Here is a 23,099-nt window from a genome sequence, read left to right on the forward strand (position 1 = left end):
GTCCTGACACCCCGAGCTGGCACAGACAGTGAGCTCCAAGGGGAACACCTTGCATGAGGCCGGAACACTCCCCAGGTCGGAACTGAGAGGTCTTGGAAGGACTCGAGCTCCTTCAATGGAGCATTTTACTGCCCAGGATGCTGTCCCTAATCCCAAAGGCTTTTTCCCATTTTTCTTCCCCTGCCTTCCCAACGATCTTCCTTTTGTCTTACACATTTCTTTTTCTGTAGCCTCAATAAAATACAAGCACAAACCTCCAGTCTTTACCATTCCCTCACGTACTGGCTGTGGAATGAGACAGATTAGCGGTTTGGTTTGTTCTCAGGCTTATTAGCACACCAGGGGAAGGAAACAAAAACACAACAAAATCAAATCCTCGGCTTGTTTGACTCAATTATTTGAGCACTTCCAGAGTTCCACGTTCCCCTCCTCCACGGCACACACAGTTCCCCAGACTGCTGCTGGGCTGGGCTTTGGGGAAAGAGGTTTACACAGAAAAGTGTTGAATCTCTGTAGGAGCAGGTTGCAGGTCTTGGAGCTGAAGATGTTCTGTCTCTGCACCCTGGGAAATCTCAGCGGAGAAACTGTATTCTCTGAAATGCTCCCAATTATTTGGTTTCTGCTAGAAAGAATTGAGCTATTTTGGCAAGGACTGGGGTCACATTTCTCTTTTCACAGACACTGAGTGAGAAAGCTGCCATGGCTCACTGCTCACATTTTGTTTTTCAAAAAATCTCCTTGGGGCTCTCTCTTACTGGTTCACATTTGCCCGTAGCAACCATGAGAGGTTTCTATAATTAGTTAAATACAAATACAGGATTTAGAGTGCAGACACCTGAACCCAGATCCCCAACCCCAAAAAGAACATTTTTTCTTATGACTCTGAGACTTTCACCCAAACCATGTTGCACCCACTCAAAAAAGTAGAGGAAAATACAGCTGCTGACCCAGTAATGGTTGTAGGAGGAAAAATACAGAGGAGACTGATAAGCAGCAATTGGCCATACAGCAGACAGCGCTGCAACAGCTACTTGGCATCATACAGCAGCCTGGAAAGACTTGAAAAAATATCACAAATACAAAGATAACAAGCCCCAAGCTCAGCATCTTTCAGGCAGGTACAATATCCATTACTTTTGTGAATTTCCACAGAAACTTCACACACCACATTTGTCTCTGTACCTAAGCAGAACAGGAGGTTGGATTTGGGGCTGGTTTTCCTTTAGTTTTGTTCATTTAAGAGAAGTGTATTGTGACAGTTGGCTGAAACCAAGTTTCTCATTTTCAAAACATTCTATGGAAGCAAATTAGGTTCTTAAAACATATTCTTCTAAAAAAAATTGGCATTAAATGTACAATGGAAGAAAATGTGCCAGTTCAAAATCAGAGTTTAAGCATTTTACTTGTGTGTCCAAAAATTATTTTATGCAGGATTTGTGAAAAATCTGAGCTTGACATTTTTGTTCCAGTTGGGGGTTTAGAGCAGCAAAGTTTTTACATTTGCCATCACTTCCACAATTCAGAAAAAAATTCCAGAGCATCAGTCTCTAAGAAACATTTCTAAAACATTATTTATACACTTGTATGCTTTCATTCCATTTATCTTTTCATGCTCTACAGGCTCTTTAGGAATTACTCTTCAGAAAACTTCTTCATCACCATTTTGCATTCCTTGTGCTGAGTTACATCCCTTTTGTCTTAAAGTATCCCCTTGGATTGTGTGCTGGAGAGAAGCTGAGCAGGCTCTGGATTCAGGGTTTAACTGCCCCTGCTCAGACCAGAGGAGAGACTCACTGTGCTGAGCCACATCGACCCGAAACACCCAAAACCCGAACTGCTGAGGAGAAAAGAAAAAGCCATTGTAACAGCCTGTGTGCTAGTCTGTCATGGAAATACTCTCCTCCCAAGGAGCAAGGGAAGCACAAAGGGATTCTGTGTTGTATTTCTCTGCCTGCCAGCGGACAGCTCTGAGTGTTGGACACAAATTCATGCCACAGGAGTTGAGATTTTTCACTGCAGCCAAGCAGCTCTGCATCGTTATACAAAGATCACTCATGGGTTTGTCCAGCTCCTTTCATTTACACAGTACTTCACCTTGATCTCTCCAAAAGGAACATGGATAAGTTAGGCATTACTGAAAAATCCTGGATCCTGAGAATGCTGTAGAAAGCTGCAATGCCACACCTGTACAGTGGAAGACTCTAAATGCTACTGCTACTCTACTGCACCTCCTGCCAGGTGTGCTGTAAACACTACTGGGAGTAATTCTTTCTAGCACTCCTCCAGAATACCAAGGCCAGAAACACGCTGAAGGGCAATAAATGGCTAAGGGATCCAGCAGATCTGCAGACAGCTTCCTACCTGTCTCACAGGCACAAAGTCAGTGCCCACACTCAGCTTTCCTAATACTTGACTGGATCCAAAATAGAGCACGAGCTGTCCTTCCACAGCTCAGTCGCCCTGAGGATTTCCACAAATGCAACACTTACAGTGCTCAGCCATCATAGGATGAGCAAACAAAATAGCAGAATTCCCCAAGTATCAGCAGTCTTGCTTTAGAATCAGCTTCTGAATCCAAAAATGTCTTGAACAAAAAAACTCAAAAACCTTTCTACCTCCATCCTTCCTTCATAGATAGTCTTATTTCTCTTTTGTGTTTTGGCGAAGGAAATTTATAAATTCAACTAGATTGTTTACAGTATAATCTTGAAAGTGCAAATAATCAGCAGCCCATTATTATTAGCTTTCCAGCTGTGATCTCATTCAAAGAATACTAAAGTTATCTGAAACTTCCAGATGCCCTGATTTCCCCAAGTGCTGGACGAGGTCCTGCCTGTGCTGCCTGTTACCCCAGCAGTACAGCTGAGCCTTGTGCTGGGTTAGGTTACAAACACAAGCATTTGGGAGCTCAACAGAAGCAGTCTGGCTGCCCAGGCTCTGGAGCCCATTGCCATGGCCTGCCTGCAAAGCCCCTGCATGTCCAGTCTTGCCTCTTCAGCACAGCCACTGCCAATCATTTTCTTCAGCTGAAAAGAGAAAGGGAGAGGACTGAGCACAGTCACCCAGAAATAGGAAGCTTTAGCATTACTCACTACCTTGAGGACTTGCCTGCTCTTCCTTTTCAATTACTCAGCAGATGTTCTGAAATCAGTTACTCAGTTTCTAGGATGTACCTGCCAAACCCCAGTGTTGGAGGACACGCATCCACCCACTGAACTGGGCAGGTCGTGCTCCCCTCCCGCAGCCCGGAGGAACCTGGCACTGGGAGCGAGCCTGCAGCGCAGAGCCTCCACGGGAGCATTCCCAACCACTCCATAGCAGAGCTGCTTCTGAGGGCTGCTGCCATAAAAAAAGGGCAAATTACCCCCATGAAGGAAAATGCTGTTTCCAAAAAAAGCCACAGCTCTTAAAAATTCCAGTTTCCCACATACACTACAGTCTCCCGTGCCAAGGCTCCATGTTCTTCTGTTCTCACGATGAGACTTAGGAAGGGGAGTTTGTTTCAAGTATTAATACAGAGGTGGGGGCTTCTGTCTTGTCTGGGGTATTTTGTCTTCTTGCAGAGAAAACAGAGTAGGAACGTGGCTGAAAAAAATGTGCATTTGAAAAAAAAAGTCAACTATAGGAAATTGCTTAACTGGAATGTGGCAACTTGCCACATTCTCTCTTTTAAAACAGCAAAACAGCTTTATTTTAACAAGCTGCTATGAGATTGTACTTTGGGATTGTCAGGAAGAACAAAATACACTAAACCCCACTCTGTTCAAAATGCTTTGAACCTATAACACAAGATTTTAAGAGGGAAAAAGAAAAGCTTTGGTATGTTCTGCCATGCAGTAGGATCAGAGATCTTCAGTTTGCTCACCAATTATCAAGAATGCTCCCAGAGTACTGTGAGCAGGCACTGAGACACAAACTACAGGACTGGAAAAGCTGTGAATGTAACCGAGATTCATGGGCAGAGTGAGCAAGGCAACAGGAAGAGCAGGAGTGGAGTCACCTCTACAGAGACAGAGCAGGATGTGACCCCTGCTCCCTAAAGAGGGCACAAATGGTCAGATCCTCATATCCAAGTTCGTCTCTCCATAAAGGAAAGGCTATAGCAAGGACCAAGTGAAGCTGTTAATCTTGAGTCAGAAACTAAATTTAATTATATCAGCAGTGCTTTGTAGGAGGAACATACTTATTAACTGCAAAGAAGTCAAATTATTGACTATTCTGATGGATGCTTGCTAAACTAAGCTTAAACACTCTATTACTTGATGCAACTTAATTCTGCCAAACTTTTAAGTCACAAAATGCTGGTTCTGTTCCTACCTGAAAGCATCCAGCTCCTGCAGCCTTGGAGCTCTGCTGGGTAGGACAGAGTCAGGAAACCTGTGTGACCTGTTTGTCCAGCCCACAGGCTCCCCTTCCCCACTGGCTGTGCAGGCCTATTGAACTCTGAATTTAACAGCCTCTGACCCCAGTTTGCTCCATGAGCTGCCTGAGCCCCGTTTCCCAGGGCTGCACAGATTCAGCTGGAACGGGCAATGACAGCCAGCCACCACAAGTGAGTCTCATCTCCACATACAGATACTGAGCTGTGCAAAGTGCCTTTTCAGCCTCAAATCTTAACAGAAGGCTCTATTAGCGTGCAGCAAAGCACCGTTGAGGGAGGATTTACTGCTACTAACTTGGTGCTCCCATCCTGGCTGCAGTTACACATGGATTGCTGCTGCTGAGTCTGCACAAACACCAGGCAAGGTTCCCCAACACTGCAATTTCATCCTCTGAGGGTAATGATTCACCTAGCCCCTTTAATTTCCAGTCTCTCTAAGAGACCATGGCAATAACTTCTGAACATGCCTGCCTTCAAAGCTATCCTAGATCCTGTCTACAAAGGGCTTCTGTAGGATGCTGGATAATGAGAAAAAAGGCATTGCAGTTAAGATGACCAGCTCAAAAGACAAAAACAGGGAGCTCCCACTGCTGCTTTAGAGCACAGTCCTCCATGTATGTATTTTTCTACTTTAAAAAGGGACCTTACTTAGTCCAGTATGGATGAGTGCTGAACCAGCTTCTTGCAGTGCTTCAGCTCCTGCTTGCTCTTCCTGTTTAGCTGAAACCCTTGTGTATGAAGCTAAGTAAAACTGACCCAGAGGTTGTTTATGCTTTCAAAGGGTATATGGTCTGTGCTGGAAATGAGTACCTCGATCCAGCCTGACTCCCTGCTACAATAATAACTGGAAATGAACTCTGGACCATCAGTTCCCAACCACGCTGGGTTAGATCACGTTGCACAAGGAATATCCCAACCTGGGGGAGGGGAAGGCTCTCAGTGACACGGAGCAGCACCTCCTGCTGCAAAGGCTCTCCCAGCAGCTGCACAAGGCCTGGGACCAGCAATGATCTATAGGGAACTAACAAACAGCAGTGGCAGACAGAGAGAGGAAAACACCTGTGGGTTCCACAAAGACGAGGAGAAGAACCACTATAAAGCCAACAGCTATACAGTGTCACTTGAATGTGAACCTTGAAACTCAAAGGTAACCTGCCAGGTGTGTGCTCCAGATATCCAACCCAGATAAGCAATGCTAAGGCTCCCTTTGTCTCCCAGCCAGGCCATCTGCAGCAGCAATATGAGAATTACAGGGCAATAAAGGTGCAGTTAATTCCCTTCTTATCCCTACTTCCACATCGTCCTGGACCAAACACTAAATAAAATCAGGACTAGAAGCACTTTCTCTGAAATGTGTCTGCCCTTGCTACTTGCCAAGAGAAGTCAGAAAAGCCTCTCATTAATAGGCCGACTGCTTTCAGTTCCTCTCAGTGAGACTCTAACATACCCAGCTTTCACTTGCCAACATTAAAAACTCCCTCCTCATCTTTGGTTATTCTAGAGAATGAGGAAGGATCAAAGCATGGGCTGAATGTAGGCAGTTGTCCCTCTTATTGCAGAGGGAACTGCAGAGTACACAACTTCTCACTGCATTGTCCCTTCTGAGGAGCCTGTGAAGCATGCTGACACATCCAGGATTTCAACACAATTAAATTGTAAATTAGTCTTGTCCTTCACAAAAGGCTCGTGACACGCAATGATCTCCAACGAGACACAATGACCTGCTAAATTCTCTATTGGTCTCTTGGGGGTTTCCAGGACCTCCCTGTACATCATTCCCTAAAGTCAAACAACTACACTTACTCACTGAAAGAACACATGGATTGGGCAGTGGAAGGGGTCCCTTTCCTATATATAGGTCTCTTTCCTATATAGAGTCCTTGATTGCCAGCTGTACTAGTAGTTCACTATCAGCCCCAGGAAAAGGTCCAAGCACTTAAACATTCAGAGAAGGAGCTTAAGGGTAATTGGACTTAAAAGCATTCTTGTAATCATTTCAGTGGCAGAGATTTCAGAGATAGATGTGAGCAAATTAAATCTTCATACAGTGAATAAGTGGATAGCAGCACTTGCATGTTATGGATGAGAGCATCATATGGTAATTTCTTGTCACATACATGGTTCAAAAGGGAGAAGAACAATTAAGTATCAGTTCTGGATGCTAAGAGACAGCTGAACAGTTATTGCTGTACACTTCCAGGTGTACTTGGTGTATGGCAGCCTCATGCTGGGGCTGTCTCATGCAGAATGGGAGCTGAACTGGCAAAAGAGCAATGTTGCTGAAACGTGCATTCAACAAGATAAAAAAAATAAAGGTTATCTGTAGAATTTCTACCAAGAGTCAGGTGAAATAAGGCACAGAAAGAATCCTTCTGTATTCTAAAAATATCCACTTTCTCTGTTGGTTATCCTTTGCTATATGAGTGTTGTTTTTTACTCCCTTGCTCATTCCAAACACACTTTAACATCAGACCAAGTCTGAAGACAGTACAATAGTACTTGTGTTTAAATAGCTGGATCTTCAAGTGGGGGTCAAGGCCATGCTGTGTAAGGTATTCAGCCTTGAAAGGCACTTATAAAAAAACTGAGCCAGCAGGGACTAGAGCTAAATTCAGCTCTTACCCTAGTTTTAAACTGCTTTAACTCCTTTGTTTTCAGTACAGCCACATTCAATTGCTACTCATGTAAAGGAAAGTGGGCTCACATAACCCGACATTCATCTGATGTCAACTGGACAACCCCAAGGAACATAAGTGGGGTCTTCAGCCACAGCCAGCTCTACTCCTTGCTACAGATGTCACTTACATGATACCTTTAGCAGACCAAGTGTTCCATCAAGTGATACAGCTGTAAATAATTCACCAGCAACCCCATAACACTTGATTAAAACCTACTGAAAGAAGATCTAATTAAATTGTCTTTTAAAGAACAGACATGATATGACGACTGTGTGAAGGGCAGATGGCAAGCAGAAGCTCATTGGAACATGAGAAAATCATTTAGAGGACAGTATTTGGTAGCCAATACTGTAAGCTTTGCAAGGCTGTTGGCTTTAAAACTGTTTATCTGCTGTGCTGTGAAATATATATGTCTTATTGATTAAATAATAGTTGGACAATACGTTATAGGAATGTAACAGCTACCTTGCTGGAAATAATATGCGCTTTGAGATAAAGCAACACAGCTCACAGAAGATTTTTCCATGTCTTTCAACTTCTGAGGAAGAAAAGGGCTTTATTTCATACCTCAAATATAAGAAGAGATATGAACATAAAACTAGTATCAGAGAGTTAAGTATAAATATAAAGTAGCCCCAAAATTCAAATGTGTTATCACCCAGTTCAAAGTTTTGCATGAAAATAAGAACTTACAGAAGAAAATACAGACTATTGTCCACTGTATAATGAAGTCCATCCCAGTTGGAGGAAGAGAACCTACTGCTCAGAGACAGGCTTTCAAAGTAATAAAATGTGATCCTGCTGTAGCTACCTGAGATCAAAACAAAGCTGTACCATGGTACCCACAGTGACCTCTCAGAAGCTACGGTCTGTTTGCAGTCGGTCATCTTAGAGGAAAAGCTCTCAAAATTATTTTTCCCAAAGAAATTAGTGTTTCTTACTGATAAATTTCAAAATCCCTCATGCATCAGGGTGGCTCTCCAACTTCCCCCATGTTCTCTCTCCCAGAGATTGAGGTTAGATAAATCTCAGAGGCACAGCTACGTTCATGAAGAGGCTGAAGGCTCAGCACTTAGAAGAACTCTCCAAGAATTCTAGCAATGCAGAGACTTGCAGAGCTCACTGATGCTGTTCCCACACCACTGAGGCTCTGTGAGGGAAGCTGAGAGACCATGCTGCTAACGCACCGTGTAAAATACAGCCTAAATGTGGAGACTTTATTCTTTGCAGTATAAAGGGGCCATGCCTGCAATGGCAGAGACCTCACACCAGGCTCCTCATGTCAGGAATACAGGAAGACTGAAAGGGCTGAGCCAGCCTATTTATGTGGAGGATCCAAGAGGAGTGAAAGGGAGAGGCAGGGATCAGACTATGCATTTCCTCATGTGTTTCCCCTTCCCCCCTGCCCCTTGGTTTTACAGCTGCAGGAAAGATCAAGCCAGAAGTGTGAAAATTGCTGAGTCAGGCCATGTCTGTGGGGCCTCAGAGAGGCTGTCACAGCGCTGGGGACAGAGGACAAAACCTTGTGCTGAGGCAGAGCTGAGCAGACACTGCAGGTGGGGACAGGCAGGACACAGCCACTGCAGGCATAGGGCAGCAGGGACGTCACAGAGCCCTGCCTAGGAACGGTGAAGAACCAGAAGCATTTTGCATTAAGAGAACTGGAAAGAGGATGCAGGTTAAGCCTAGTAGGATTTAGCTAGTCCTGGCTAAGTTAGTGTAAGGAAGACGACCAGAAATGAGCATGGGTGTCTCTGTAAGCTCCCCTGCAGTAGTATACTCCTGCTGTACAGCAGTAGTCTCTAACAGTGAGAAACGTGTCCTGTTTTGGCACAACAGTTCAAAAGGACATTGAAAAGTCTGCTAATAAAATGCTAGAGGCAGGACCTGCCCCTTCATTAGACGAGCATCTGGGCTGACTGAAGAGAGAAGCTGCAAGGAACCCTCAGACACTCCTGAGGACTCCAGCTCAGAGCAGGGTTGCACCACTACTGCATCTGCTGCTAGCACACTTCCTGCCCACTGCACTGACTGCAGGGCTGCCACTGCCTGCAGCATGAAATCTTATGTTGCCAGATGTCCATCCACTGCAAAGCTCTTTGCCTCAAACCCCAAACTAGTTATTCTTGGCAACTGAGGCAATTTGAATAGCACAGTAGAAAAAAATAAGGAAAGAACACATCAGTGGAACTGGAACCTGCCCTGGCAGCAGAGTGGTGTTACAGATTTCATTTCCACAAGAATTAAACACTAAACATTAATGTCACCCTAGCAGAAGTATTCAGCTAGCTCTTGCTAAGTTAGCTACCCCTGCAGTTACAGACTGGCAGATGAGAACTGATAAGGCCCAGTCACTTACAGGTAAATGGGTAATTACTGCTACAGAGATGCATTCAGCATCACTAGAGAAAATGCCTTCTCCCCAAGTAGGATTGCATTTCCTACAAATGCAGCCTCAGCACAAACCCAGCCAGTGTTTCAGTGCAATAGCTAAAGACACACATCACAGTATCCTTCCTTTCTCCTTCCAAACATGAGCTTCCACAGATTCCACTCTAGTCCCTAGCCATGACTGCAAATGGCTCAGGAATTTAGGCTGCATGGAGAAACATCCCACAGAAACTCTGCCTTGTTATACCCAGACAAAACGCTCCCAATATAGCAGTGCTTAAACCAGGCCTTTAGCAGTCAGCCAGTGGTTTTACAAATATTACACTTGACCCACAAAGCACAGCCAAACCAGTTTCAACACATAATATCCTGTCTGAATACAAATGGGACGGACAAGCCCTTCGAGATCTGCTCTGGGGTTGCTCCCTCTTAGCTGTGTGAACAAATGCTAAGAATCTTTGGTGTTTGTGCTCACATTGGCTCTTCCAGAGCTACTCCAGAAACCCATGTGTTTCACAGAAAAATGGAAAGAAAACCTGAAAACTTTCTTCTTCCAAAAGGAGAGGGCTGAAGGCCCGAGAAGAACTCCTCAAACAGATCAGTCTCTTTATAACAATACCTGTGGATTTTAGTCAATTGTTTCCTTAAAACAAGGGAGGATAGGCAAGGGCATAGCTTCCAGAATTCACTAAAATTAGGGGAAAAAACACTGCATCTGATCTGCACTCAGAGTTTTATACTACTAGCTGATGCTGGCCCGAGCCACTCAGATCTGTCTCTAAAGAAATTATGGGAAATTAAAGTTAGAACTCTGTGGAAAGTTTCAGTTTTGCTCATAAAGACAAAATGCCTGAAATCTTTTGTTTGGCAGATAAAGAACAGTTTTTAAGGAGACATCTAAAAAAGTCAGGAAGCTTTAAAAAACAAAATTTCCCTACTTCAACTTATTTCAGAGGAGCTACGTAACTGTATTTCAAAGAAGGATTTAGTCCTCTAGCTTACTCTAGAAATAAAAGGGAAAAACTGCTCAGCAAGAAGAAAATTGGTAGGAACCAGGTGTGGAAAGGTTCTCCTAGAGCACTGTAGGCAGCATGAGGGGCATGGACACGTCTCCCCATGACTGCACTTACTGACAAACACATCACCTCTCCTAGCAGCGTCTTTTGTTGCTGATGGCTGAAAATCAATGTGTAGTTCTCAATCCGTAAAATCTGCCAATTATTTATTCTCTTCAGTTTATAAATAAAACCTCACACTGGAACCTGCAGGCCTCAACAATAACCCATACACAACAACAACAACGAGGAGCTCAAGACTTTCTTTCCAAATTTAGGTTGCTTCAAACAGAAGTGAAAGTTCTTTGATAAATCAACAAACCCATGTTTTAGAAGCATGTAAGGAGAGCAGAACTGGGCAGGAAGGTACTAAACTCATTGCAAAAAACTTCTGAAGATTTCCAAGGCCCCAGCCCCAAGGCTCCTGGCTGCATGCTGAACACTGGGGTCAATGACCTGTTCTGGCAGCATCAGATCAGACCAGATCAGAGCCTGGATCTGCTGCATCCCAGCAGCATTCCTCAGTGCCATGTTAATTAGTGCTCTAAAGAGAGCTCACAGCCCCTGCTATTAGAGCTCTTCCATGTGGGATAACTACTAATCATCCTACCAGGGGCACTACAAAACCCTGACCAAAGCATGATTCCTTACTCCATTGCTTAAGTGTCCTGTGATCCTTCCCTGCTTCCCCAAGATGCACAAAGAGCTGGATGATCTCACTAGGCATAAAAGGAATGACAGACCTGGCCTCTGCTCACTTTAGAATACATACAGAAGTGACAACTGTATTTTACCTTTAAAGACAGATTTTGAACAGTCTTGAGCTCAGGTGGGTAAGCCCAGTGAGACTTGGCTCTTCCATCTGCCTCCAACCCCAACAGCTCAGACTTCTGTGCTGTACTGAGAGCAGGATAAACACCAGACACCTATGATCAGCCTGGGCTGTGATTCTCTCAAACCCCAAGAGCAGGGTCTAAGCTAAGGTTTGAGTTTTCACCTCAGGAATGCTCCAGGGTTCATTTTAAACAGTCGTGCAAAGAGCAGGTTTACAATGAGGACAGGGAGCCGAGCACAGAACAGGTGACTGTCACCCAGCACAGGTGCAAGTGAACACCACAGCTTCAGCAGTGATTACCTCATGTCCTTGGAGGTGTGCAGTGGGAGCATGGCTGGCTGGGACATGCCTCTGGGGTCTGTAGGTGGCACAGGAGCTCTGTGCAGCTCTGGCTTAAGGCAAAAGGCCTCTCTAACCACCTGTAAACTTTGGTGCTTCCCAGCTGTCCTCCCACGAGCAAGGCAGAGTTTATCTAGTTTAACTGGGGACTGATCCTGTCCTAGATTCCAGGGGCTATGCCGATGAGGACTGGCTGCTTAGCCAGAATGCCAAACTGTATCCTAATCATGCGCTTGTCTGACTAGGGGCAGACTCCCACCAAGAAGCAGGAATGCCCACGACACTTCCATGCACAACTGCTCAGAAGCCATGTGTTGGAAGAACTCCCCGTTTCTTTTGGAGCAGATGTGTTTCCAGATTCAGAACGCTTCTGTCCCCTCTATTTGCCTGCTGTGGCAACTCTGTGCTGCTGGTTGTGTCAACTGTGTGGGATTGCTCCACTGGAGTGAGAAATGAGCAGGGAGGGAAGTCTGAGAGCTGGCTCAGTCAGGATCATCCATACATCACTTTGTGCCTTTCACCACAGCAGTAATCCAGACAATACATTCTCCAAGTCCCCTAACAGTGGGAGATAGACAGGTTTGCTTTCAGGACCACTTTCCTTTTATTAAGAAGAAAAAATAATAATAAAAAAGAATCCCTCTAAGCTGAAAGTGAAGGTAAGACATATTAATCTTGAAAGAAAGGTGAGGGTTTATCCCTCAAGCATCTGATAGATTACACTTAGTTGGAAATAACATTGTGATGGATATTATTCCCTAAATAATCTGGTATGTCACCTGACTTCTTTGTTAAGTGTTCCTATTTATGACCAAAGCAGGTGATAAATTTGTGTAGCCAGTGCTGACTCATTGCTGTACATCTGTCTCTAGCGTGCAGCTGGAACACTGATTGGGGCTTTCCTTGGGTGAAATGCAGTTCACAGCGTTGGAACTGGAGTAGCAGCCCGAGCTCTGCGCAGGTGGGATCTGGGCAAGCTTGGTCACAACCAGGAGTTCAGCTGGACACAGCTGGGGCTCAGCTTGGCTACTTCCCTGATCAGATCAGTTCTGTGTTGGAAGCTTATGCAGAGACCAAGGATTGTGCGGCACCACAGGCTGTGGGTTCTGTCGCTGTGAGCAGGCACGGACGGACAGACAGAGCTCCCAGCCTGGGCTCCTGCCCTGCAGCTCCAGGGCTGCAGAAGGGCGAGCAGGAATAGTGCTGTGTTACCAGTGACCACACAGGCAGCCACAGAAAGGCAAAGGCAGCACAGAGCCTTACTCTGACACTTGCCTTCTTGTTTCCCAATCAGTGTACCATGGAATCCAACACAAGGCAAGAAGTACGCAGAGCCTGACAGAAAGGTGAAGAGTCCCTTGTCCTGTCTTCATATTGATGAAAACCCGCTCACCAGAGCTTGTCCTGGGAACTCCAGGTAAGTGAAAACACTGCTGCTGAGTTTTTGTGTGAACTTTTATATAAAATCAGTAGTAGGAGATGTGCTAAATTCCATTATGATGTGGAAATTCTGATCATAACTGTCACAAAGGAAAGATGATGTCTGCAGACTAGATAATATACAGTCTTCCCTTTTCCAAGTCAAATAGAATCTCTGTTGAAGACTATCTTGTACAAGAACTGCACAAATTTAAGAAAGGAGAAAGAGTCCTAAAAAACCAAAAGACACTTTAAGAAAAACAAATGTGTTGCATATATGCAAAAAGTAAGATGAAGTAAGAGACTTTCTTCTTCTCTTACATAAGACCTGCTGGGAAAGCTGAACAAAGCTCATAAACATGTGGCTACAGGTTGCAGTTTGGCCTGAAAAATTCACTACTCCCACTACATCCAATTTACAAACACAGTTGTCCTTCCCTTATGCATACCACATGCCCAACTTCCAATTTGCAAGTGTGGACTATCACAATCCTTCTTCCTCTCCTCTCATGCCTCTCCTCATTTTCAAAGCGTTTGTTTCTGTTCAGAGATTGCTTGGTAAGATAAGCCTTTTCTGGATAAATTGCCAAATGAATTGAGATAATGCCAAAGCAAGTTCAAACAGATTTAATCCACAGGTACCATTCAGCCACTATGAAAGACTGATTTGTGGAGAGCAGACTGACTTATTTGTGAGACAGCCCAGCTGGAGTTAAGCTTTCTGATCTGGTGCTCTGTTTGCTGAAGGTGTTGAACAGAAGACATTCCCCAGGAAGAAGCCAAACTGATCTTCGCACACAGGGCCAGCAGTGTCTCTATCATGGATCTAGTCTGGCCAGAGAGACAGGAAAATAGTTTTCCCAAAGAGCAGACAGACCTCAGAATGTGTACTACTGCCTCATCCTGATACTCCCACCATAACCAGTTTGGTGGCAGCTGCCATGTCAGAGCCACTGCAGTCAGCTCTTCTGAGGCAAGAACCCAGCTAGGAAGAAAATACATCTGCAGTCTAAATCCACTCCAGGTCTTGCAGTTCAGCCTTCCTCCCTCATCTTCTCTGCAGTCAGAACTGGGGGGTGCTGGGGGAAGGTGTCCCACTTAGTCTGGGGATTCCCACAGCTCACCAAACCAGCTGTTTACAGCTGAGAAACCACAGGAACCTTTCCTGCTGCCAGCACCTGCGACTGTGTTCTCCTGCTCACCTCCAAGAGACTGCTTGAGCTGCGGTTGGAAGTTGGTTGTGCTTCACCACAGATGTCTAGTCCCACCAGCAGTTTCCCAGACGGGGAAATGAATCCAGAAAGATACTGCCTTCACAAAGAAATACAGTTAAAAATAATATGCTTCTAACTTTGCAAAACCAATTTGAGTCATACAAGGGATTAGCGTAAGGACAGAGGTAAAGACTGACAGAGCTATTTCTTTCCAAGGATGCTTGGAACAACAGTGTATGCTCACTACATGGCAGACATTTTTTGCTCTCTTACAAATGGGTTAAAAATACCATTATTTTCCATTTCAGTTTTGTAGTCAACTTGAGAAGTGAGTAAACATGCTAGGACAAAACTGAAAGCACAGACCGGTACTGGATAAAAAAAACACTCAAGCATTTATTGGGCAGAACATATAAAACTTTAAAAACCCAAACCAGATCTTGTGGCATCAAAGAACCCAGTCTGCTAATAACCAAACTAACAGAACCTACTTTCCACTACAGGGAAACTCCCTGCCCTTCTAAGAAATGGCCTTCCTACCCTGAAACAGGGTCAGTTCATATAATACATTACGCTCAACACATCCTTTGCAAGCAATTCCCACAGCCCTTTCTTTCCTCTCCTTCTTGTATCTCAGTTTTTCCTGAGTGCTTATCTGTACCTGCCAAGGTCCAGTTTGAAATCCTTATCTACCATGTGCTTTATTTTGAGAACACCTTACAAGCAAGAGGAATGAGGAAGGAATTAAAGCATTGCAGTAAATGGGGAGGGAGCTAAGCATGAGCTCAAGTGCCCTTGGTAAGGTTGGTGTTCTTGACCTGGCAACTACATGTCACTACACAGTTTATCAGTTTTATTAATGTGACTAAGTTTTCACAGTTCTTTGTCATCTGAAGTCTTTGCACAGAAGAAAAGCCTTGTGGGAGTTCAGCCCCAGCCTAGACGAGCTCCCAGTCCAGGACTGACGTATAGTACAGATATAGTACAGTGCAGTACAGTGCTCACAGCACTACACCACCAGTAGCCACTAATCATGACCCGCAGAGCCATTTGGTGACTCACGGAGGCCACCACGGAAGCACAGCAGGCCCTGGAGACCTCTGAGCTCCCAGCTGCACTCTGGACTCTTCAGGAGCTGCCTGCGGAGTCCACTCACCAGTACCCAGCTCCATGCAGGACCAGAGCTCATGTCTGTGTTGGCACAACCCCACAGGCAGAGGCACACAGCCACAGGGGCACTGCTGGCACAGGAATCAGGGCACAGGAACTGCACCTGGTACCTGAGACAGCTCTGGGCCCACCTCCTTCAGAGGCACCACAAGCAATGACAGCTTGGGGAAGCAAACACAGGCCCTGAGCTCCTGCAGTCTGGCTCTGTGACTGCAGCCTGGCACAGTCAAGCACAAGACTCAGGCCATGCCTGACATGTGTTTTGGTACAGGCAACCCAACAGCGCAAAGAACATTGAGTCTGTACCCATGCCCACATCTCCATGTGCGGGCAGAGATCCAGCGCTTGGTTGAACTCCCAGAGAAATCACATACTGGACTGTACATCAAAAAGATTTTCTTCTGAACATAAGTGTTATGCTCATCGGTGAATGTGGCACCCATTTGTTTAAACAGATAAATGCTGAAGAGGATTGTGCGCAGACACTCAACAGCTATCGTTGCTTTAAGAAGAGCCTCAAGGTCATAAAATGCCTTTACACTTTGTGAAAAAAGGTGTTCTTTTAGAACAGGTCCACAAGCAAAACAGTGATGATAATTTTCTGAAATTATGCTGATTGACATTGATTGGGCATCGAAAAGACCCTCAAGTAGGGCTGCCAAAAGGCTATACAAATATTGTGTCACAGAGAATAGTATTTTGGATACTATTTGGAGGTGACAGGAAGAAGAACAGCACTATAAATTTGGGGGGAAAAAAGAACCAACCAAAACAAAACACCCCACAAAACAAACCAACCAACCAACCAAAACCACAAAAAAAGTCAGACGAAGAATAAAGGAAGAATGATAGATTTCCAGGAGGCTGTGCCAAAAGCTACCTACCACCTATTGTTTCATGGTTTTCTTCCTAACCTTCATTTCTCATGTGATGGATTTTTCAGCATGTAGGTTTATTACAGTTACAGTGTTGTTGATGATCCTTTCTTCCTAAAAAGCCTAATGCTCTATCCAGCTCCACTGTCTCCAGTACCAGGTAGAGGAGCACTAGCATTTACATCAAACTTAAATCACTGAAGGGGACAGGAGGGGATTGCTTGCTTAGAGCAAAACTACCTACACAGAAGGTAAAAGGAAATGTTATTTAAGTTTCTAAAGGTCAAATTAACTAAGGAAAAATACATCTCCTTTCCTTTCCTATGTACTTATGTAGCTCTTCATACAGATCCAGCTCTTCTTTGAGAGCATCACAGCAGCGCATGTTTTGTGTTTGAAGAATTTCATATAATCTTTCTAAACAGCAGAATATCTCTCCAGCCCAGTCCATGATGCTGTTTGAGCTACAGCAACAGAGGGAAAAGCAGGATCAGATTAGATCAGTGAAACTGAGCCAGGGATAGAGAGACAGGCCCGGAACAGAGGGCAGGAATCATCAGGAGCAAACAGCAAGGACCTGAGGAGGCAAAGGGGAGTTTTCCCAGCACGCCAGGACAGCGGTGTGGGGACACACCTCCTGCCAGCGAGGCTCGAGTCACCTTTGCTCCGCGCCTCACACTGCGCATCCCGCTCCACAGGGACACGGGAGCCCGGCAAGGCCCCGGGGCGCGGCCGAACACTGCCTCACGGAGCTCCCGCGCACCCGCCCGACAGCCCGGGGCACCCGAGGGGCTGTCCCGCACCTGTCCGCACTCCGTCGGCACCGCGCTCCGCTCCGCGGCTTCCCCGGGCGGCGGGGAGCGCCCGGCCCGCTGACAGCTCCGCGGCGGAGCCGGGGCGCCGCTGTCCCCGCCACCAGCGCTCGGCCCGCGGGAGAAGGCGCGGCGCGGCCCCGGGGCCGAGGGGACAGGGCGCCAGGCAGCGGCAGGCCACGGCCGAGCGGGGCAGAGGCGGCAGCTGCGGCGCCCGCGGCTGCCAGCCCGCGCCGTACCTCCAGCGTGCGGATCTCCTGCTGCGTGAGGTCGTTGGACGCGGCACACTTGGTGCGGAGCCCGCGCAGGTTGGAGAGCGAGATGTCGATGAGGTCCTGCAGCAGCCCGCACTGCTGCAGCGTGCTCCGCACGGCCGGCAAGCCCCGCGGCCCCGCCGCCTCGCCGCCGCTCCGCTCCTTCCTCTCCAGCATGCCGGCGGCTCGCAGGGCAGCCGCTCTATCCATCCCTCGGCATCAGGGAGGCCGGGAGGCGAGGCGGCGGCGGGGGAGCGGCGGAGGGAGGGAGGAAAGGAGGGAGGGAGGGAGGCGGGCGGGAGGCGGCCCGGCCCGGCTCGGCCCGCCCCGCTGCTGTCGCCGGGCAATCACCGCGCGATACATGCGCGGCCGCCGGGCCCCGCAAGCGTGCCCGCTCCGCCCCCGCCGCCGCCCTCAGCGCCCGTCACCGCCCCGGGGCGCTCCCCTCAGCGCCCGCCTCACCCCTCAGCGCCCGCCTCACCCCTCAGCGCCCGCCTCACCCCTCAGCGCCCGCCTCAGCCCTCAGTGCCCGCCTCAGCCCTCAGCGCGTCCCTCACCCCTCAGTGTCCGCCTCACCCCTCAGCGCCCGCCTCACCCCTCAGTGCCCGCCTCACCCCTCAGTGTCCGCCTCAGCCCTCAGTGCGTCCCTCACCCCTCAGTGCGTCCCTCACCCCTCAGCGCGTCCCTCACCCCTCAGCGCCCGCCTCACCCCTCAGCGCCCGCCTCACCCCTCAGCGCCCGCCTCACCCCTCAGTGCCGGCCTCACCCCTCAGCGCCCGCCTCACCCCTCAGCGGCCGCCTCAGCCCTCAGTGCCCGCCTCACCCCTCATTTTCCGCTTCGCTGTCTCCCTGTCCCGTCTCCGTGCCCGCCTCAGCCCCTCAGGTATGTCAGGGCTCGCAGCTCTCTCTGAGGGGCCCGCGGTCGGCTCCCTCCGAGCCCCTGGAGGAAGCAGGGCTTAGGGGAGGTGTGAGCGGGCGTTAGGATAAACATATTTTAGTGAATATATGCTTTGAGTACGATAGGTGTGTGCGTTCATCCCTATCGTGAGTAGGAGGGAACTTCATGATTGCCTTGTGGAATCGCTGTGGTTTCAGTTTCCACAATGGAAATGTGAGAAAAATGTCCAGGTAACTCAGGTAACTGCATTACATTTGGTTTCATAGGCAGCCTGTCTGATGGACTTGGACAGAGCTGAGCTGTCAGTGCAGGAACCACTCATCTCCCAATTATTAGAATTGGGACTGTTCATCTGACATGAGGGATCCAGAGAGGCAGTTAGGTTGTACTTTACTGACAGAAGAAGACAGCCTCCTTAATTTGCACTAAATTGATACCAGGTTTTAAAAGCTTAAATGACATCTGAGCCACATGTGGCAATACAGAAGGGAGATTCTTGGGGAAAAAAAAAAAAAAAAGAAACTATGAATTTAGGACATGAGGCAGTGGAGCAGGGCAAAGCAGCTGAGCTGTTTTTTTTCATAGTTAGATAAATACTGGTATCCACATTAGTTTGTATGGATTTGCATCAAGTAGTGTGGCATATGCTGTTTAGTAATTTTCTTAAGAATGTGGGTCAGGTTAAGTATTTGATTTCATTGTCATTATTCACATGCTGTAAATTTCATACGCAATAAGGGCTTTGCTGGATTAGGGTTTAATTAGTTTGCCATCTGATCAGTCCTGTGGTTTTTGGAAAGTAACTTTGCTTATTACCTCCCTATTTCTGACCTTGTGAAAAAGCCTTTGTCTACCCTGTCTGCGCTCAGGAGCACTGGAAGTTTAGCACTGGAAATTTTAGTTCCTAGGACTCTGAGGGGTTGAAATCGTCAAGTACAGGTGACTGTGGAACTAGGGAATGTTAATAACAGGACATTGTTCTTGTAGACATTCTCCGTGTACCCACCTGAGAATATCCATTCGCTTATAGACAAGAGGCCAAGTGCATTGCATAAGAAAGCAAGCTAGGAAACCTGTGGGCCTGCATCACAGGATACTTGGCATTCCCTGCAGTGTTTGTGCGCTGGGAGTGCCGCCCTCGTTACCCGGCTGCCATCCGTGGGCAGCATTCCAGCCCCAGCACACAGGGCTGCCCTTGGGCCTGCGGGAAAAATGTGCTGACTAAACACTGCCTGGGCATCCATCCCTGCTCATCATCCTGCTGCTGCCTCCAAGGCTGTGGGGCTGGCGCCTTCCCAGAGCTCAGGCTGCTCTTCCACCACATGCTTTGTCTGCAGTCCTGGAAGTTTAAGTTGTCTGAAACCACAGCTTTCTGTCTATAAGGAGATGGGGTAAAAACACTGCTTGTCAGAGAGTTTGAAAAGAGAAATACCATGGCTGGGCCATGCTAGAAGGACCGTGTGAGCACACTGAATGACCTCTTTTCCCAGAGGTGTCAGGAGTTGTACTTTACACATTGATTGATGCACCTCTTAGGATTTTTCTTTCAATGTACAGTTAATGTAGGGTGGACATAAGAACTGCATGCTCTAGAGTAAAACAATTGGGTTTTTTTGATTGAGTGAACCGTACCCACATTGTCAACTTCATTGTACAGTGGCCTTTTTTGCCACTGTGTCAAAAACCAATAGTTCTGAAAACAATAAAATGTGGAATGCCTGAACTAGATCAGAGAAAACTGCAAAGTCCTTGGTTAAGCCACTGGCCTAAGGATGGAGAGGATTTCTCTTCCCCACTGCCCCCATCTCTCTTGCCTACACAGATCAGGTTCTAGCTACATGAATAAAGCCCAAACCTTGCTAAACACCCCTGGAAGTCCTGGACCACAGCAATGGTCTCGGACTCAGTAAAATAAGCTCACTGGGGAAAAATACCTTTTTTTTTGTTCCTGGAGAAAGAAAAGCACTGATGCATTTCACACGCTGCCTGTATGAAAAGCCTCTATTACCTTTTTAGCTAGCTTGCCCCAATTTCATTCAGCTATCACAACACTGAATTTAGATGATGAAACTGAATTGCTCTATTTGATGTGTTTAACACATAATAGAGACCTGTTTTAAGAAAATGTAGTGTTGGGATTTGAAGAGCTGAAATGTTAGGTATTTCAGATGAAAGAGGCCTTTATCGCCGATGATTTTCCCCTCAAAGGCTTCCTCCTACACAGCCATAGGAGTATTCCTCTCCCGGCACAGCACAGGAATACACAGTAGCTCTGGCATGCTCCTCTGCTGGGAAGCTGAGAAACTTAAGTCCTATTTTTAGACATGCTGCTGGATATTCTTGTTAGGATATACAGAGAAAGTGAGGATGGTGAGATGGTGTTCCCGGAACAAATCCTCACCATTCCCTAGTTTAGATATCTCCATTGCTTGCAACTGAGCCAAACCAGTTCACACAAGTATAAGACATGACCTTCACCTTTAAAAAAATTTTAGTCTAAGTCCACTTCTTCCATGGATTTTTTCCTGCTTAGCTGTCTGTGTCAAATGGCATTTGACTAAATGCAAGGGATGGACCAGCAAATCCACAGATTTGGCAGTGGTGGATCCCAGTGAGTTAGGGATAGATAAAGGAAACTGAACTGTGTGCTGACAATAATGGAGGAAAATATGTGAAAATTAAACACTGCTCCTTTTCTTCAAAATAATTTTTGTGGGTGGGGAAAACATTTGAGTTTGGGCAATCTTGAGGGAATTTCTGCCCCACAAGTGGAAGGCACAAGAAACTGCTATGTAGCTTCACTCAGTGTTTTCTGTGTACAGGTATCGTGGTTTAACCCCAGCTGGCGGCTAAGCACCACCAACCCCCTGCTCACTTCCCCTTCAACAGAGAGAAACTTTGGGATGGGACTGAGAGGAGGAGGACTGGACTGATGTGTTCACCTTACCTTCTGGAGTCACGTGAGTAAACAAGCATTGCAGCTGTTACAGCAACCAGAAACTTTCTAGCTTTAAGAACATAAGAATTTTAGTTGTCTATAAAACAGATAAACCCCCCAACATTTATTTTTAGAGCAATCTCATGGGTTTTGCAGTCTTTCTTTAGCATTAGCTGTGTTGCAATAGTGCTGCCTTTTTGTCTGTTATTTATCACCAGTAAAATAAACTGTTTGGGGCAGGAAGAGTCTTTTACTCTCTTCTCGCATGGCAATGCCTGAATCTCGGTGAGAAGCCTCTGAGTGCTGCTGTAATATAAATACTCAATAATTATAGGCCCAGAGGCTTTAGCCCCCACCCCACTTGGAGCCCTGCCAGCCCGTGGGGTTTGTTCTAGCAGCAGACGTGCCAACAGTGAAAAGTGACAAATTTTGTTGGCGAAAGATATTCATAGGTTTAACAAGGATAAGAAACACCCACCTTTAGAAACAGAGGCTTATGTCTCTCCAAGGATAAACACACCCTAGATTGACTCATGCTGGCATAATCCCCTTGTGCAATTTGTATATTGGCATTAGATATGTGTGTGAGGCAAAAAGACAAATATTTGGTTAACGAAACAACACAGGGATAATAAAAAATAATTAGGCAGCTTTACTGCTCAAAACAATGCAGCAGGTGAGCTGCTGCTCTTCCCCTCAGACAGACATATCCCTGCAAGCAGAGCTTCCTGATTTTATTTGCAGCAAAATAACCTGTTTATTTTGTTAAATGCTCTCAGAGTAAAAATAATTAATAAATAATTAAATGAGTCAAGTCCAGTAGCACACAGTCTGGTGAGGGAGGGGGTATATACTGTGGTGGAAAAAGCAGGCTCATATTCCACAAGAGAGCTTTGTCAAGTGTATTGCATAAGGAGATTACAGGCCTGAGTCTGAAACAGGCTGAAGGTTTTAGTTGTGTTTGTCATTAGCAGGCTGTGAACTGCAGCACAACAGCCCCTCTTTCATCTGGGTGAGAAAAGGCTCCAGGTCCATCATTATGATTCTGGAGCTGGGACTCCACACGGCTATTAGCTTCATTCCCCAGTGCCCTTTCTTGGTGTTTAAATAAAGGAGAGGAGCTGGGCGGGTTAATCATCTGCTCCCATTATTCCCGTGCCTCGGATCCGTTTGATGTGACAACCCTCTGGGAAGGCCCCGGGCCCAGAGTCTGCTCTGCACGCCCCGCTGAGGCTTGTCCTGCGCTCGGGCTTCTGCCAACGGGAGTTACGATGATTAGCAAAATGAGAACAAACTCCTCCCACCCCCGAGCCCTATGTATGTTGGCAGCTCTGAATAAATGCCAGTTTTTCTGGTAAAAAGAAAAAAAACAATCCAAACTTTTCCTGATGCAGCCGCTTCTGTGTGGAGATTTTACCACCAGCTCTTGTTCTCCTCTGTGGGAGGCCTCCTTTCCAGCTCTTCAACCCTTCCTCCGCAGCTGTGTGGAGTGCCTCGCAAGTGGGGTGACCACAGCCATTTCTCAAGCAGTACATTATGTCTCTCATTACATACCTAGCAGGAATGCTGTCCTGGTATTTTCAGGGTCTGCTGGATAATCCACATCCCTTTCCATGGGAGGAGCAGCACCACAAAGACCAATAGATTCAATAGATTCAATATCTGGATTCTTCCCAAGATCCACCGGCGCATGTAGCTGTATCCCTCTGCTGTGCATGGTGGGACCTGGGAAGATCTATTACCATCTTCCACCTGTGAAATATCCACGAAATACCTTTTTCTGAAGCATTCTGGTGCATGTCTTGTAGCTCTCAGTTATGTAGTGGTCCCCAGGGAGAGT

At 46.6% G+C, this 23,099-nt stretch overlaps 1 protein-coding gene and 1 long non-coding RNA gene across 2 annotated transcripts in view; one reads left to right on the forward strand and one right to left on the reverse strand.

Annotated features, from left to right (window-relative positions):
- KSR1 (kinase suppressor of ras 1) overlaps positions 1–17,714 on the reverse strand; it is a 50,934-nt gene extending 33,220 nt beyond the window's left edge. The window contains exon 1 of the mRNA XM_030287975.4: positions 17,409–17,714. Within this exon, the coding sequence (XP_030143835.4) occupies positions 17,409–17,633 (225 nt within the window). The 5' untranslated portion in view covers positions 17,634–17,714. The remainder of the gene's footprint in view (positions 1–17,408) is intronic.
- Positions 17,715–18,215: 501 nt separating this feature from the next.
- LOC121470921 (uncharacterized) lies at positions 18,216–22,609 on the forward strand. The gene is made up of 2 exons (XR_005982233.2): positions 18,216–18,306; positions 21,144–22,609. It is a non-coding gene; the product is annotated as an uncharacterized lncRNA (long non-coding RNA).
- The last annotated feature ends 490 nt before the right edge of the window (positions 22,610–23,099 follow it).

Source organism: Taeniopygia guttata, chromosome 19, assembly GCF_048771995.1.
Source record: "Taeniopygia guttata chromosome 19, bTaeGut7.mat, whole genome shotgun sequence".
Classification (NCBI taxonomy): domain Eukaryota; kingdom Metazoa; phylum Chordata; class Aves; order Passeriformes; family Estrildidae; genus Taeniopygia; species Taeniopygia guttata.